Source organism: Catharus ustulatus, chromosome 1 (genome assembly GCF_009819885.2).
Source record: "Catharus ustulatus isolate bCatUst1 chromosome 1, bCatUst1.pri.v2, whole genome shotgun sequence".
Classification (NCBI taxonomy): Eukaryota; Metazoa; Chordata; class Aves; order Passeriformes; family Turdidae; genus Catharus; species Catharus ustulatus.
Genome location: NC_046221.1, coordinates 29,350,702 through 29,368,041, shown reverse-complemented (window position 1 = coordinate 29,368,041; position 17,340 = coordinate 29,350,702). Strand labels below are relative to the sequence as shown.

At 37.7% G+C, this 17,340-nt stretch overlaps 1 protein-coding gene across 5 annotated transcripts in view; it reads left to right on the top strand.

The window, feature by feature from the left end:
- Positions 1-17,340, top strand: part of ETV1 (ETS variant transcription factor 1) — a 66,671-nt gene that overhangs the window by 36,930 nt on the left and 12,401 nt on the right. For 4 of the 5 annotated variants that reach the window (XM_033066462.2, XM_033066483.2, XM_033066445.2 and 1 more), the window contains exons 8-9: positions 2,841-3,088; positions 15,066-15,134. In XM_033066462.2, coding sequence (XP_032922353.1) covers positions 2,841-3,088; positions 15,066-15,134 — 317 coding nt within the window. The remainder of the gene's footprint in view (positions 1-2,840; positions 3,089-15,065; positions 15,135-17,340) is intronic. The other variant, XM_033066473.2, reaches the window with a different exon arrangement.

Below are 17,340 nucleotides of genomic sequence, written 5' to 3'. Positions count from 1 at the left end.
AGGGATTTGTGCAGATCACTGCTGAAGGAGGTTGCTAACGTTAATATTGCTGTTTTGTGCTCTGCTGAGATATCTTTACCTACCACCAAGGTTTCTCTACAAGCCCTTCTGGCCATCAAGAAACACTGAATTGGCCCCTTCACCTGCCATAGTTCTCATCTCCACCCCAGCCGTGGACTGTGGTCTAACCACAAAGGCCCCCGGTGAAGCCAGGCAGTGGTTTAGATTACAGGATGGTGGATGAATATGTTTCTGCACATACACCAGAGTCAAGCTGCCAGGAGACTGAAATCGGCAGAAGCTAAATGACTTATGTGCAGAGAGCAGTAGTAAGATTTTTCAGATGAAAAAAATCTTTTGTTATAAAGCAACTTGTAAAGAGAGCACTGAACCTGTATGTCAGCCCTAACTTGAGTATTTATAGACATTTACATATATCCTGGTATAATTTCTGTATCCATAACTCTTGCTCTGTCTAAGCTTTGTAGGCTCTTTACATGATTTCTCCTCCCTCCCTCCCCCATCTTTGATATTTTTTAGGGCATTTTGCACTAATGCTTCCCTTCTATTATAGAATATCATGTGCTCTAGTAAAGTCCCAAATAGTTGGCTCAAGAAAAAAAAAACAAAAGATGAAACCAACAAAAAACCTCATTTTTCTCCATTTTTAAAGAAAGGTAGAATTGTAGTGGAAGATATGAAGATATTTTTCCACGTTTTCTTATTTATTTTGAATCTTGTGTATGAAGCAAATGTGTACTTCATATTTTTGTGAAATTCAAATTTTCCTGATTTATAAGGTGAGATACTACTACAATGAGTGTATTCAGAAAATATCATTTAAACAAATGACCTGCCAATGGAGTTCATATATGAATCTATAATTTAAGGTACAATTTTTTTGAAACAGGCATTGGTGGCATAGGATAGCATTAGTATCTAGTACGTACAGCCCATATATCTTCACACAGGGCATGAGTATATGAACGATAAGTGGTACTAACAAGTACCAACAGGAAACAAATCCACTTGTATAAACAAATGGCTTGATTCCATACAAAGCTTCCAGTACAACAAGTATTATTAACTTCCTTTGAGGCTTTGTGAGTGAGCCTGTTTCTTATTTTATCTTCAAGTTGCAATTTTCTGATTCACTCCTTGACAGTTCTTAATGATAATTTCTGCTTCTTTTTTTGGCTAATGAAAAAAGGGAAAAAAGGAAATGAATGCAGTGCCAGTCAGCCTAACTGTTTCATAATACATTTGAGTTTCTAAGTTTATTTTCTGCAGGTGTAGGTGGAATTGCAAAACCCAGTGTTACAGCACAGTACTCTTTCTACTGCTAAAATTATAGTATTTACAGCAGCATTAGAAAAATTCATTTTGTCTCCACTACTACATTGTAATAGTTTTTATCTCTGTAGTTTCCACAGTATTTATAATTTAGCTATGATAGTAAATATTTGTCAGAACAAGTTGCAGTAGTATTATGACAGATGGTAGTAAAGTTTCAATTGTTTTAGAAATATGTAGTACCTAAGAGCTGATAGTCAAGGATTTTATTGCTTGTGCAATCAAATCTCTTCATTGTGTTTCACTCACATAGTTTTCTCCAAAAAAAAAATCTTTTGTGTGTGTATCAAATCTGGTTCAGATATGAACTACAGGAACCTCAGGAAAGATTAGATCTTAATCTTTTTGTGTGTGTGACAGCAAGAAGCTTCCAAAGAAAGGCACAAGTTACTTTTTTTTTTAATGTGTCTTGTTTATAATAAGTGATAACAGGACTAGTAAGGAGTTTGTTGCAAGAACATTGCATCTGCTGTTGGTTAGCATGGACACAATAATACTACTGTGGTGGTTACTACTGTGGTAATCTGCAGGAGATAACGGAACACATTATGCAGTTCATCAGGGCCCAGTGGGAAAAGAACATCCTGGTATTCTTCTGTATGCTTCTGAACCTGCAGATGTCCAAGTAATTACATTAGGCCTTTTAGTTCAGGTAGATAGGTTTTATGGAATTAAAAACAAGCACAGGTCCCTGAGAGTAGCATTGCATGTAAATCAAGATAACTTAAAACTAAATTCTCTTATTTTATGCCTACTGAAGAACATTTGGGAATAACAAATGACAGTGTGGCTTGTACAGATTACAACTTTCATGTAGAAATGGCTAAGGGGAAAAGTTAAGGCAGGAGAGTAATTGTCGTAGCAAAAATTTGTACCCCCTCCTTTGATTGGGGTGCTTACATTCCCTTCCTGTTACAGTTGGAATGCAGTGCCATCCTTGCGAGTCGATCTCTCATGACACTACCCCTGAGAGGACAGAACAGTGGACTTTTACCTTGGAATGTTTCCAAATGCTAGAGCAGACAATACTCCATTCAGAATGTGTTTATTGTGGTCAGAATGGTTTCCGTGTAACAGTAAGATGGGTAAGAGTAAATTAGAGTATGGGCAAGATGTTGCTAACATTTGTGAAACAGCAGAGAACTCTGTCTACGCCTCCTTCGTGTCACTGTGGTAGAATCTCAGTTTTTCTACTGTTTTGAAGCTGGTGCATTTCCTGTTTGCCTCTTCTGCCGAGGGAGGATATTGAAAGCAAAGAGGATGTGGTGGAGACAGGTCTTAGAGCTGGTATTAATAGGTGGGATTTTTGTTTCTTTGCTTGCTGCTGTTGTACGATGCCAGTGATCCTGATGGGAGCACTTGGCATAACCATAAGCAAAATGTTTGTTATTGAGAAAGTGATACAACCAGTAATAATGACCTGAAGATCTTTGGGGAATGGAATTTAGCTCATGTCCTTTACATGACCTCTATAATTTGTGTTCTAGATTTCGCCGCCAGCTCTCTGAACCTTGCAATTCTTTCCCACCTTTGCCTGCAATGCCAAGGGAAGGACGTCCAATATATCAGCGCCAGATGTCTGAACCAAACATCCCTTTCCCGCCTCAAGGTTTTAAGCAGGAGTACCATGATCCAGTTTATGAACACAATGCTATGGTTGGCAGCGCAGCCAGTCAAAATTTCCCCCCTCCTCTGATGATTAAACAGGAACCTAGGGATTTTGCATATGACTCAGGTAGGTGAGATTCTCCTTTAGTTCTGCATAGCAAAATGATATGTGAGTCCAAGCCAGTGCTATTGATGTCTTGATCTTATGAACTGAAACTTACTTTTTTGGACACTTACATCTCACAAATTATGTCTGAGACAGTTTACAAAAGTTGCTATATCATATAGTGGGACTCGTGTCACTATTGCCTGCTCTTTAAAGGGTTTCATTTGCTAGAAAGGTCTGTCCAGAAGTGCACATGTTAAAGAAGTCGAGGAAGAAAGTCATGGATGCGAATTTGCTTTGTTAAGAGGGAACTTGTTCTGTACTATCTCATCTTTGACCTCTGAATTTGTGTGCTCCATTTTATGAGTTCTTCCATTTGCCTGCCAGAAATAGAGGACTCTTTCTCCTCTTGCTTGCATTACTTTAAATCAGGAGTAACTCCACTGAAGTGGGGTTTATACAGCTATAAAACCGATGAGGGAGAAGAATCGGCCAAATTGGTGTCAGCTTCTCAGTTTGTGCATACCGCTGTGTTTTGTCGAGGTACATAATCTGAGATGCCAAGTTGCTGATGTAGAGAATGCACTGTTGCTATTAATAATGTCTGTTATGATTGTGCTTATGGGGCAACTGGAATGGAACCGTATTGCTCTACAGACAGTACAAATGGAGGAGGTGGTGGCATTCTGCTCTCAATAACTTCTGATCAAAATAGGAAAGATCAGTAATAGAAAGGATAGAAAAATAAATCAAGAGAGGAATACTGTAAATGTTTTAAAAAATTTTAACACAATATTTATATTATACTTGGGAAAATAATGAGAATTAAGAAGTCAAAAAAGAAATTTAGTAATGAGTACCAAGTAACAAGGTGAAGGAAGCTACAAAGAAGAAAGCTGGAAAGGTGATATGAAAAGAAGCTGAGATTAAAACACGATGAGTGCCCTAGGTGGGGTTATATAGTTGATTGGTATGGAGCCAAGATAATGCAATCAAAATGTTTTCAGTTTTAGTGTAACACTGTCTGCCTCAGTCCTGCTTTGTATACGCCACATTGTTGAAAGGGAGGGATTTCAGGATGTCCCAGCTATGCTTCTGGAGGAGGGTGCACTGCTTTTGTACACATTCGTGCTGACTTGGGCAGGGGGAATGGATGGCTCTGTCTGACTTCAGTCTGACTCCCTGTTTTTCTTGGTGCTGCTGTACTCCAGGGCTTTCCTTCTGGTTCAGTCTCTGGCTAGATGCTTTTGCAGTTTATTTTCCAAAGGCTGTATGACAGCTGAGTAGAATTGGCCTTTGAAATTTTAGATCATGAAAAGCTATCTTGCAATTTGATATAGCATAGAACTGTTTTTAAATTTTCTTTCTGTAGCTAACTTAACAGTGTCTATTTGGCAGGGTGTTTTGTGGTTTCATTAATGTGAAGTGCATGTTATAGAATTGATCTCAATATTGGAATGGGAGAATTTGGAAAGTAGAACTGCGTTTTCCTTTCTTATTCTTAACAAGCAAAGAACCAATCCTTAGGAAAATTTGAGTTAACCCTTAACAGAGAGGAGACCAGGGGTGAAATATTTCTCCAAACTGAAATATAAGACAAGGTGAAAATGAAATCGAATTACAGGGATCGGATCCAGAACTCAACCCATTCATTGATGAAGGTTCTGAGATCTGTGGCTTTGGGGAGTTGTGTATTTCTAGTCTTAGAGCATATGGAAGAGACTGTGTAGTTCATGTGGCAGTGGATAATAAATGGGGGACTGCAGCTTCAGGCACTGCCAGTCCCTTGCAACCTTCACAAGGAATTATTCATCTTGCTAAATTAAAGGTCAAAAAAAGGCCCTTTTGTAGATATGCTTCTTATTTGACTGGGCAGTGGGATCTCCTTATTGCATGCTGTTACTTTAAATCTGGATTGGCTGCTATTGTTCATCTTTCTTTGGAATATTCTGTATGGAAGAAAGCAGGAAATTTTATTCTGAAATGAAGATGTACAAACTTGTATCCAGTCCTGTCATGCCTATTTATTTTGTGCCAGCAAGAGTAACATTCCACTTTATAACAATTATCTTCAAGCAAAATTGTTCCTTCTTTTGTAGATGAATGATTAGTTTTTAAAAATGTAATAGCTGTGTAACCAGTGGTCATGAAAAATTAATCTGTTGGTATCAGGAAGTACTTTTATTGGCCTCAGAATCACTGCATTTAAGTTGACACATCTGTACACTCCATAAATTGCAGTCAACAACTGTGGTCTGTTGATATTTTGTCTTGTAACCATCTGTTCTCTAGAAACCATCATTTTCCATCCTTGCTAAGAGTACATTAAATAACCCCTTAGGAAACATAATGTATTTGTCACTGAATCATTGATTTCATTTTTCACCTATAGATGTTCAGGGAAGGAGTAATGCCAGAGTAAAAAGTCTTTTTTTCATTGTATTTTATTGCAACTCAGATAAGAATATAGAAGCATATTTAAAAAGTTCATTGTAATGCACTGAGATGTTCCTTTTGGGATGTTTTGAAAGGGGCTCATAAAAGTTCATTGCTTTTGTGCACTGTTCTTTTATACTTTGTGGGAAGCTGATGAATGAAAAGCATTATTATAGAATGATTACAACTCTATTAAAACATGACATTAATTATGACATGGGAAATGGCAGATCAATTAGTTGTAATTGTAATTGCAGGTATGCAATTTCTACTGCAGAATAGAGATAATGGAGATGTTTGAGATAATGGAGAAAGAAAAATTTCAACAAAGTAGAGGCTCTTCCTTATCCATCCTCGCTTGTAGAAGTCACAGTGCATCATATATGTTCAATCAGACATTTTCTGCCATAGATTTTTTTTTTCATCTGACATTCATTTTTCAATACATCTGACAGTCAGATGTATTTAGTACTTGATGGTAAATCTAGCAACTTTAGTCACAGAAGTGCAGCCAGGGACATACAGAGCTTTGAGATTTTCGTAATTGATGAATATACTCCAAAAGGCTTCCTAAGACCTTTGTTTACAAGGCCTAATAGTGGGTATTCCTGTACAGTTAGCACTTGTAGAATTCAATAATGTATTCAGGCATTTAAACAAAAAGGCCAAACTTGATATAGCTTGTCTCTTTTGTCCTTTATTGTTGAGCAGGATCTTCACAGGCTTAACCCTTCCTACATGATGTAGTGTATTTGCAAATATACTAAAGTATGACTCTAGCTGAGTGTGTGTCAATACTAAATATCAAGTTTTAAAATGACATCTTAAATTATTAAGTTTAAATCTTGTATTTGGTTTTACCCAATTAAAATGGTTATTTTGGTTGAGAAATTTTTGTGACCATGTCTTTGGAAACTGAAATTTGTCACACAGTACTAATGGAGATGAATAGAGGAGGAGGAGCTGATGCTTGCATATGCTAGTTGCTGATCGCCAGGAATTTTTCTGTTGAAATTTAGATAGATTCTATACTTCCTGAATGTGTTACAGGCATTAGCAGGGCTGTTCTCACAGTTTCATTTCAGGGTAGCCTCACAATTAATATGCTTGAGTGGACCTTAGAAAATTTGGATTCTCTCCCTGTCACTTCCGAGACACTACTCGCATCACTTAAAGAATGAACTCTCCAGACAGAATTATTAGCCTCCATGTCTTTCTTTCTGAGTTGCTCATCCCTTTAATTCCTGAAGCCTCACAAGCAAATACCTTGTGTTGGCAAGTGAGAATGGATGGGGAACTGCCCCTCTGTTAAGAGAAATGAGTGGAGGCTGAGAGACAAATCAGATACATAAACCTGTTTGTTTTGGATACCCAGTTAGAACTAGGTGATTTTTAAAAGAACATTATGTACTACATATGTTCAAATCCTAGCTCTGAGTGACTTACTTTGTATTTCTAGATGAGGAATTATGGGAACATCAGATAAGAGTCTCAGTGTAGGCAGTATAAAAATACTTAGTACCAAAAATCTGGCAGAAGCAATGTGGCTACTTTGGAAAACCATGTCGGAGCTGGAATGGGCTTTACTGGGGCCTAAAGCTGACCATTCAGCTGTGTTATGTTTTGTTTCTTGAAAACTTCTGCCTCATAGTACACAGACAACTTCCAGCTCCTGTAACAAATTAAGGAGGGGCTCCACCTGCTAAGCTGTTTGCAGCATGGCTCTCCTTCCCACAAAGAGTCATGACCTGTGCACTCAAGACGAGAGTGCCGAAGCAAAAGGCTGTATCATATTTGCAGCAGAGGATTTATATAAAGTTTGTGCAGGAAGTTGTTAATGATGACCTTTATTAGCCTCCTAAGTTTGCTCTTACAGGTATAGAATGTTGGTAGCATTCTGCCATCCACATTATAAATGTATTTACCTAATGATGAGAAACAGAATAAAATGTAAGAGTCCTCTCAAATGCCTGATGAGGTGTTTTTTGAAAAGCAAGACAGTGGGTATTAACATGGAAAAAAACCCCTAGTAACACATTCTTCCCTAGGCATCAGCCAATGTATTCTTAAATTTGGGAGTTTGCAGAATAGCATAAGAGAAAGTGTTGAATTCAAATTTCAAGGGAAAAAAGTATTTTTTCAGGTTATATTTATTTGTAGGCCAATTCTCCCCCTCCTCCCCTGTCCCATTGATTTTTTTAAACAATTGGTTATTTTATTGTACCTCTGAAGGCAAAATTTAGATATTTGGAGATGCTAGTGTGAAGAGAAAAAGTCAATTGGTGACAGTGCTAGTTTACTTTTTCCAGGATATTCTCTAGTGCATTTGTCAGTGCAACATTTAAAGTGACACAAGTCATGGTGCTTCCATGACGGTTTTTGTTTATATTGGCTAATTTTTGTACCGTGCTCTGAAATTATAAAGTTCTGTGTGAGTTCTAAGTATTATTATTGCTACTATTTTTCCTCTGGGATATTGTTTCACAGGCAAATAGACTTCATAGTTAAGAAATATTTCTTGATCATAAACCTAAATTTTCTCTTTGATTGGTTGCATTTCCTTGTTCGTAGCTACACCTCTTTGTAAAAAACTCTTGGTATTAATGTACCACTTCTAAATCACTGTAGATGGATTGTGTGCATGCTCTGTTAGTGTGACACGTTGAGATGGTGTATTTTGCTTCTAAAGTCTTGCAGCTGTTTAGTCTTTTTCTCAGATTCTCTCCAAGTTTCCTTTTTCTTTTTTCTGTTCTTTTTTTCCCCCCCTTTTTTTTTTTTAATCAGGATGCAAATACTTGCAGTATTTTGGAATGCATTTTTATAAAATGCTCTGTGAAACAGAACTGACTCCATCCTTTTCCTGGATATGGTGCTTCAGTACACACATCTTGAAGCTGCATCTCCTTATGACCTTAAAGAAATTCTTATACACAGAAGTATAGTTGTTCTCAATGAAAATCCAGATGGCATAAAGGCAAGAGAGGAGAAGGGGCAGGGTTTTGCTCTTGAGTTAGGAGGTTTAAGAACTCTCCCCTCCTTTATTTTGGTTTTGCAGTTTTCCCTGCGGTTCAAAATATTTCATCCCTGTGTTTTAGGAACTTGTCTTTGCTGTGTTGCTTCAGTGAATGAGTATGAATTTTGTTCAATAGTTAAGCTGTGCTGGACTTTGTACTTGCTCTTAAAACACAGATCTGCTGTCCGACTGTGTGGCAGCAGAAAGTAAGAGTATCTGACAGGGAAACTTGTGAAGCCTGGACTTCAGAAGATTGCTGTCAAAGGCAGAAATTTAACTTTTCACTTACTGTCAATCTAGCTGATTTCCTGTATTCACTATTTCTGTCTGAAATAAATCTGTAGTTAGAAATTATTTCATTTTGCAGTGTTATGTTTGTGAACAAAGGAAACCTGAATACCAAGTTAATGTGAGTATATAGGCAGGAGACCATATATGTATTTTTGTTTTCACGGCAGACAGTACGATCTGAAAAATTGTCCTGCAGTCCCTGTTTTTCAAAGAAATGGATAAATATCCTCTAAATCTACAGTTACAGTAAGTGGCACTGGCTAATGATTTGATTTGAGGATTGAGAGCGCAGTCTGGATTTACTCTTTGTGCATTAAGGCAGGTCAAATGGACACAGGCTGCATTTTAAATCAGTAATGGAAGGCTGAAGCCTGCCTTAAACCAATCACATCAGACTTGCCCAAGACCAATTGATCCCGAGAGACTGAGCCCTGTGAGCATAGCTTTTATATGAATGGACTCTGTGCAGCCTGAAGTTTCATTCATAAAATGGATGCTGAAGGGGAAAAAAAAAAAAAAAGCCAACCCACACACGCCAAACCCTGGAATGTCCATTTATGCAGAGCTGAAGGGTGTAGTGTTCCCTCAGCTGCCGCTTTTGCCAGTTGCCTTAAAGTAATGATTAATGCTGCTTGGCCCTGCCTGCCTGCAACCTGACACCGTTTATGGCCTTGGTGTGTTTCTAATGTATAGTGAATGAGAAGGCTACATTCTCAAATGAGAAACATAAACAGGAACTGGTTGGTCTGAATTCCATTCAAATATGTCACTTCAGCCGTGCAGTGTTTGTCCAACTTCGATTTTACAGGCAGGGAATGGGGCGGGGGAGAAAAAGCAACACAGACATTTTTGCAGTAAGATTACCAACAAAAGGAGAGAGGGAGAGAGAAAATACTGCTGTCTTTTGTTGAATTCAAAGGAGAGCAATGTTTAAGATACATTTTACAGTTACTGAGGTTAATAAAAGTAAATACATGATTTTAAAGTGTGCTCAAAAGATCAGCTCCATGTGGAATTTCAATTCAGAGCTGAATGTATGAGCCTTTGTTTTCCTGTTCTGCTGTACAAAAAGTTACACATCGCCTAGACAGGCTGTTGACATCTGGTCTCGCAAAATGCATTGGATGTTGTCATAGATCTAAAAACCAAAGTTGTGGAAAAGGAAGATGTTTGCTTAAGTTTTTTTTCTATATGTGTATAATATTTCCACTTTGACATGATCTGGTGGGGCCAAACCTAATTCTCTGACAAGATTTTGTGAAGTGAGGTGTAAGAAATTAGACTTTAACAATTTTAATTAGCTATTTTTAGAAGGAAGTGTAAGTGTATCTATGACTGCACATACTTGTAAGTTTATTTTTTTTCCTAGATTGCTGGCACAAAGGCTGGTGACAGAGAAAATGAATAAAACCTTCCATTCTGAATGTTTCTAAATTGCATAATGATTTGGAATAAGATAACTTAATTTTAAAATAGATTTTTTGAGATTTTTTATCTGTTTTCACCCTTGTAATTTCAGTGCACCTACATTTTTTCATGCTGAATCTGCTACTGAAAAAAAATAATGCTGACTTTTGTATTGCCAGGAATTTACCAATTTGTAGAACTCTGTTCATTACATAGCTTGTAGGGGGTAAATCTTCTAAAGATAGTTGAACTAAAACTTGATCCACCAACTTTTGAGTGATGAAATATGCTCAAGCAATTCTTGTATAAGGAGTTTGTAATTAATTCCACTATTTCTTCTTGCATATCTCGTTTTGGGAAGATATGAGTTTGAATCTAAATGTGTTCTGCAGGTTTAAAAATCCAAAAGAGTAATTGTTACTTCTCCCTGCAAAACACAAATCATGCATTTTTCTTAGTGACTCCTGGTGCTACTTGAACGATTTGTTACCATCTTGTTTGAAGAACTGCCTTTCTTACCTAAAACCGTCCTGTTTTTCTGGTGATTTCATTATTACCTTCACCCTTGAGCTGGTCAGAACTTCTCTATGGTGTTGAAAACAGCTGCTTTCTACCAGGAGGCTGAATGTGTTTCAGTGGTGGATAAGTGCTCCTTTGTAAACAGTTTGTCAGTGCTCTTGGAAATCCATGAACAGAAAAGTTATTTACAATAATATTGTGATGTTTTAAGTTTAATGCCAGAAGTATGATGTGTTCTAGTTTGAACATTTTATTTTTAAAAGGTTACTTTTGTCTCTGCACTTGGTAAAAATCTCTCCCAGTACACCAACCACCTGCTCATGCAGCAGAGAAGTGCTTGCACTGTGCAAGGGAAGCTCTAAAGGAGCCGAAGGGATGGCTGGTGTCAGGGAGTCAGGGTCAGGCTGGCACATGGGAGTGACACCAGGTTTGTCCCAGCTACCTAAGGGACTTGTGCATGCCCAGCTGCACAAAGGAAGACAATCTGCATTTGTCTGTGGGAAGACGTGGCACATTTAAGTCTATCTGTATAGACACACAATTTTAATTATTGAAATAGGGGCCAAAATTCACATAATTACTTTTCAGACCAAAACGGCAATTTAGAAGGACACGGTATAAGCAAAGTTGCAGGATTGCCAGTGAAGCCCCTTCAAAGTTTTGGGGAGCAGCTCCTTTTTGGAACAGTTCCTTATGGAATCTGCTTCTAATATGACTTGATAATAAAGTCAGGAAAATAAAGGGCAGGAAAACAGTAAGAAGGTTCCAGTTTTATTGTCATCACTTTGTTTTAAACCTGTAGGGAAGTAGGCGTGTTTCACTATGAGTTGAGTGTTTGGTGAGTTTGAGTGACTTGTTAACAGGCTCCCCGACTAAGGCAGCTGCTTGCCAGTGCACCACAGTTTTCACCTGAGCTGCCACATGGAGGGTGAGGCCCCAGGCAGGCAATTCCCTTCTTCCCTTCTTCAGATGGCCTGTGCCTTCTAAGGCTTCACCTCCACATCTCTCCCTCTGCCCATGCACACAAGCAATGCAATGCCTCTGCATCACACTGTGCTTTGTATGAGCACATAGGGTGTTCCCTGGGCCTCCAGATATTCAGCTGATGTTGATAAAGGGAACTGAAAAGCAATTCAAAGTTAGAGTGTAACATAACAACCTGCCTTTTAGTTAGGGAGGCTGTGTAAGGTCAGAAACAGGAAAGGCTGAAGAATAAATCCTGGTTCAGGTTTCCAGTTCTTGCTTTGCTCTGCTTCATTCAGAAGACAGTCAGTCACTTCATACCATAGAATACAGTCTCGTCATTTCATCCCTTTGCCTGCAGAAGCTCCATCTTCCCTGTCTATTCCGGCTAGGGACACAGGCTGCAATTCTGTTTTTTCTGTGCAGGATGGGATGGTGGGAAGGAGACCTCATCCTTATCTCTGAAAAACAATCAGAAAAGAGATTTAAGGATTCTTTACCTACTCTGAGTTATACAGGACTGAGACAACCTAGCCCCTTAAATTGTGACATGATAATTAATATGAATTACCTTAGCAAGGGATCAGTCAAGCATCTTACTCGATAATGAAACTTAGAATCTGTGCCTGCTAAGTTCAATAGCAGATTTTTCTTGTCCTGAAAAAGTTTCTTTGAGCTTTTTCTGCTTGGATGTATTTTGCTGTAGGCATAGCAGAGCTTATTTCCATTATTTTTCTCTGTGATGGTCCTGGATGAGAGGACATTTTGGCAGTGTCTAGATTGCATGTGCTTTTTCAAACAGCACCTGCTGGGAAAAGAATGGTTTCATGGTCTATGATATAAGACCATATTAATTGTTTTAAAATGACTGTTATGTTTCTGTTAATAAGAAGAGCAATGAAGAATGACCCCTAAGTATTCTAAACTGGTAATGAAAGATAAACATTTTTTTTTACATTTCCATATTTTTAGCTAGTGGTTTTTTGGTTTTTTTAAAGGGGTTCTGCTGTTCTTGAGCAGATGTAGCCTTAAGATGTGAGTTACTTCATTGGCAGTCTGAAATAAGCTTTTTGTGTGTCTAAATCCAGGCACATTTTTGTTCAAAGACTAAAACTTGCAAAAAGATGATGAATCAATCATCTCAAACACTTGGATCTTGCCCTGGAAGTATTTCTTGTCTGCTTCTGTCTTATTTATTGTCTTGAAACAATGGTTTAAGGAGAAGAAAACATAATTGCTCTGTAATTTCTACACTAAAATGTTTTCTTTTGAAGTAGCTCCGCTTAGCATGTAAAAATACTTCTGGGTCTTAGTCAAGCATTTAGTACAATTTAAAACTGCAATACTAAATTTCATTGGTTGGACTTTTTATTAGATAAGGTAGAAATGAAAGCAGCAGGCAATTTAATTAGCAGTAATTTTTCTGGGCAAGTCATTACTTTGATGAACTTCAGAGCAATGTTTATGGCTCCTAATTAACCATGTTAGTCATTTGATTGAATAATCACTTTGGAAATGTTTCTACAATTTGATTAGAGTCTGACCCACTCTGATAGTCATAAATTAACTGATAGCACTTTAGGATAACAAGACTCTAGTTACTTTACGAGAAATAAACTCTTCCTTGCTATATTTTTTTGGTCCTCTGTGGACTGTTTAAGCACAAGCTAACCAGAAGATTAAGTAATGTTGGTACAAACAATGCTTGCCTTAAAGAGGCTCCAGATGTTAATTATAATTGACTTAGGAGCATGGGAGATGAAACCCCAACTTGGCTACGAAGAGATCTTTGTGGATGCATGCATAATTCTTTATTCAGTATACTCTGCTCTATCACTTTGCAAGAGTGGAGTTCATGAGTCAAAAAAGGCTTTGCTGCCAATACTAGAGAAGTTTTACCTAAAATAGAAAATAGCATCTGTTTCAGTTCTACAGCTTCCTCTTCTTTTACGTAGATTTTTCCATTCTCCTTAGAATTCAATCTACTTGGTAACATGAATGATTCCTTGCAGGTGAAGCACTGCTTGTAGCCTTTGACTTCTAGTCTGCAGAGCTATACTTGACTCTGGTGATCATTGAGTCACTGATTCCTGTGGTTGCTCAGAGTAGCTGCCTGAGACATTAGAGATTCCCTAGGCCTGAGGAGGCAGCCACGGAGCGTTTTACCGAGAGAGGAGGTAATGAAGAGTTTGGCACAGATGTGCAAGAGGGACCGTGGACTGTTAGAGGAAACTTATTATTACTGCCCTGTGTTTCACTTGTTTGTGAAGTCGGTGTAAAACCTCATTTTCTTATCCTACCAAATCTTTGATACTCATCACTAGTCAGTGAACAGTGAAATTTGGAATCACAGACTGAAAGAGTCTGTAGGCACTGTTGGAAAAATAATGTCTGCTCTTTTGACCTCTGTTTGCATCTCTTAAAGAGTTACAAGTTACTGGTAACATTGCCTGGCTTAGGGTAGGAGTTCATTGAAAGATCAAATAGACTTTGTTAAGCAAGACTTTTGATATCCAAGAAGTAGGTTAAACATGGTCTAGAAGGGCAAACATTTACAGTGTGTTTCTGTTTGCAAGTCCCTGTGCACAGGATGTGACTACTTGGGGACAGTGCAAGACATGGGGAAGAAAAAGAAAGACATTTGAAGAACACGTTTTTTATCTGTTCTATTTGGCTTTTCTCTTTCTTCCTGAAGATTTGAGTAGAGGTGGAGAATTGCAAATAAGTATCAGTATTACTTAGAATATGCACAGTATTTTTTTTTGAAAGGTATAATTTTTATTTTAAACAAATACAAGTGGACAGTGATATAGACAGACCTACATTTCTATATAAAATGCTTAGCAATTGCAGAAAATTTCATTAACCCTTCAAGTCCTCAACCAGAGCCTAAAAAGCATTATCCTACTCAAAATTCACTTAGACATTTCTTGTGTAAGTGTAGAGTCTCCAGTGTGACTGAAAGTCTTTTCAGCACAATTGATTAAAAACTTTGGGTTGAATTAGTCACAAAGATAGATATACAAGCACAGGGTTTAAAATATTAATGGTCACTGGTGCTGATTTTTCTGTGAATGGTCCAAAGTGTAATTGCCATGGGAGTCAGCTTTTAGCAGAGTTGATTACAAAAGGTTTGGAGTTCAAGTGCCTATCGTAGATAGGATCTGTGAGCCTCACATCATGTCTTTCTGTTTGGCCATATGTACTGTGTGCTGCTCTGAAATGCTGACTGTGTGTTGACAGGTTCCCTCTCACTGTAACTTGCATCCTTTTCTGTTGCTCTTCTGCTTACAGTCTGTCCCATTGATAACCTGCACACTTTTAATTCCAGACAGTCTTTTGACTTGCATTGTCATCTTCTCCTTTCAGAAGTGCCTAGCTGCCATTCCATTTACATGAGGCAAGAAGGCTTCCTGGCTCACCCAAACAGAACAGAAGTTAAGTTTTCTATTATGCATCACTTTTATATGAGAGAAATGTAAAAAAAAATTAAAAGCCTGGGGGTATTTGGGGTTCACTGGTTTAATTCTGCTGCTGGGAATACTTGCATCATCCTTCTTTCCCCTTTCAGTGTTGAGTTTCTGATGCACTGAATTTTTTGTAGCTTCTTTTAGTGTCATGGGTTGATCGGGATAGAAGCAATTATATTATGAACTTTACTCATTCTGATTTTCAAGGCCTCTAGCAGTTGAAAGGAAGAGACACTTAAAAATCTGTCTGTTTCACCCATTCTGCTCAAGTGATATTTTCCAGGCTGTTAGCATGACAGACTCAGTTAACTGAGCAGTTAAGTAATCCATTTTATACTTCAAATTCAGTGAGGGTTTTGTCTTTTTCCTTTTGTTACTATTTTTGCAATGTTTTGGTGCACTTTATGCCCAAATTGAATTGTACCAAAATTCCCAATGATTCCAGTAGGGCAGAGCTTACATAATTGTCAAAATTAATAATTCTGATTGGAAGCACTTTATATGTACTAAAAAGAAGAAGTCTAACAGAACTAAAATGACTGAAAGAGAGGTTATAGCCTCCACTGTCCTGTTTTAGTTTATCTGTCTTAACAATATATCATTTTCTGCTTGTTTGTTTAGGATTAATTTGTTTTTCTTCCAGTGGGCAAATTTCAGAAACATGATGGAATCTGGTTTTGAGACTGATGAGAATCCAGATAGATGTGTGAATCAAAGTCTTCCATGAAGACTTCATTTGCTAGTGTAAAGACAGAATCAAAATGATAACACACTTGGCCAAAATCCTGTTTTTTCTGGGTTGAAATAAAGACAGGGGAAGAAAAAAAGGTAGTATTTAACAAGAAAAGTGAAACAGGAGATGGAAATTTCTAAGTCTTATTATATGAAATTATATGAAGTATACAAGCTTGATAAGGGATGTGAGAGGCATCAGGAAAAAAACTTCAGGGATTAGGGCAAAAATCTTGAGTTTTAACCACACAGGGGAAAACCCGTCTTAGTCATGTTATGTTCTTGTAAGGAGTTGGAGGTGGCAAAATTTTCATGAATGATGTAAAAAAAGCAGTGATGTTTGCTAAATATTTGTTTTCTGTATTTGGAAATCAATCAGCATGATTTTACAGAATAAAGGTCACGTCAAATTTGATTCTGTTCTTTGCTGAAGATAAAAGTTTGATTGATAAAGATGCTTGTATCGCATAGTTAGACTTTTTATGGCATTCAATTTACCTCTGCATTACATTCTGATTAAGAAGTTAGCACAAAGCAATATCAATAGAGTACACATTAAATACATTAAGACCTGGCCAACTGACAGATCTCAAAGCGGCTGTCACCAGGCAATCATCTCTGAATGGATTATAGTTCTGTAGGAATTTATATCAGGACTGTTGCTATTCAATATTTTCAGTAAAGATATGGAACAAAGTTAATAGATAACTTTATGGCACAAAGATAGAGCAGTAAATAACTGGCAGGACAGGGCAGTCACACAAAGCAGTTTGAATTGTTTGGTTATCTGGGCACATTAAACAAAATTTTTTTTTAGTACATGAATGTGGACTGGGCCTGTGGAACGGGAAACAATATATTGGAAAAAAGGATTCTGAGATGGGTCTCCTCCTCAGCGTCACAGTGGGAAACCAGCCCAACTGAGCACTGTAAACTTGAGGCAAAAAGCCTTCTGTAATACTTAGGCAGTCAAAAGGAGGGTCAGAGGGCAGCAGGAGAGGAGGAGATGTTTTGTCTCACTCAATAGCACTGGTGAGACCAATACTGATAAACAGTACAGTTCTGGTTAAGCAAAACATGAGCATAACAGGAAATAGTAAGAATGTGTACAGAAAGGTGTGCTAGAAAGACTGCTGTGTTATAGATAGTGTCTTAATGATGAAATGAAATTTTACCAAATGATCTTAATTGGAAAGAACATCAAGAGCAGTGTATGAGGGTGATTTGTGTGGGTGTGAGGAGGAAATACTGAATGGTACTTCTTTAGTCTTGCAGGGAGAAGACCTGCAGGAACTAATGGTTAAATGTCAAAGGCATGCTAGTTCAAACAGGAAATGAGCAAACATTTTGTAATAAATCATAGAGAAAAATGGGTGCTTTTTCATTTTAGCAGGTGGAGATTAACAGTCTCTTGGGAATGAATATGTTAATTAAACACCCTT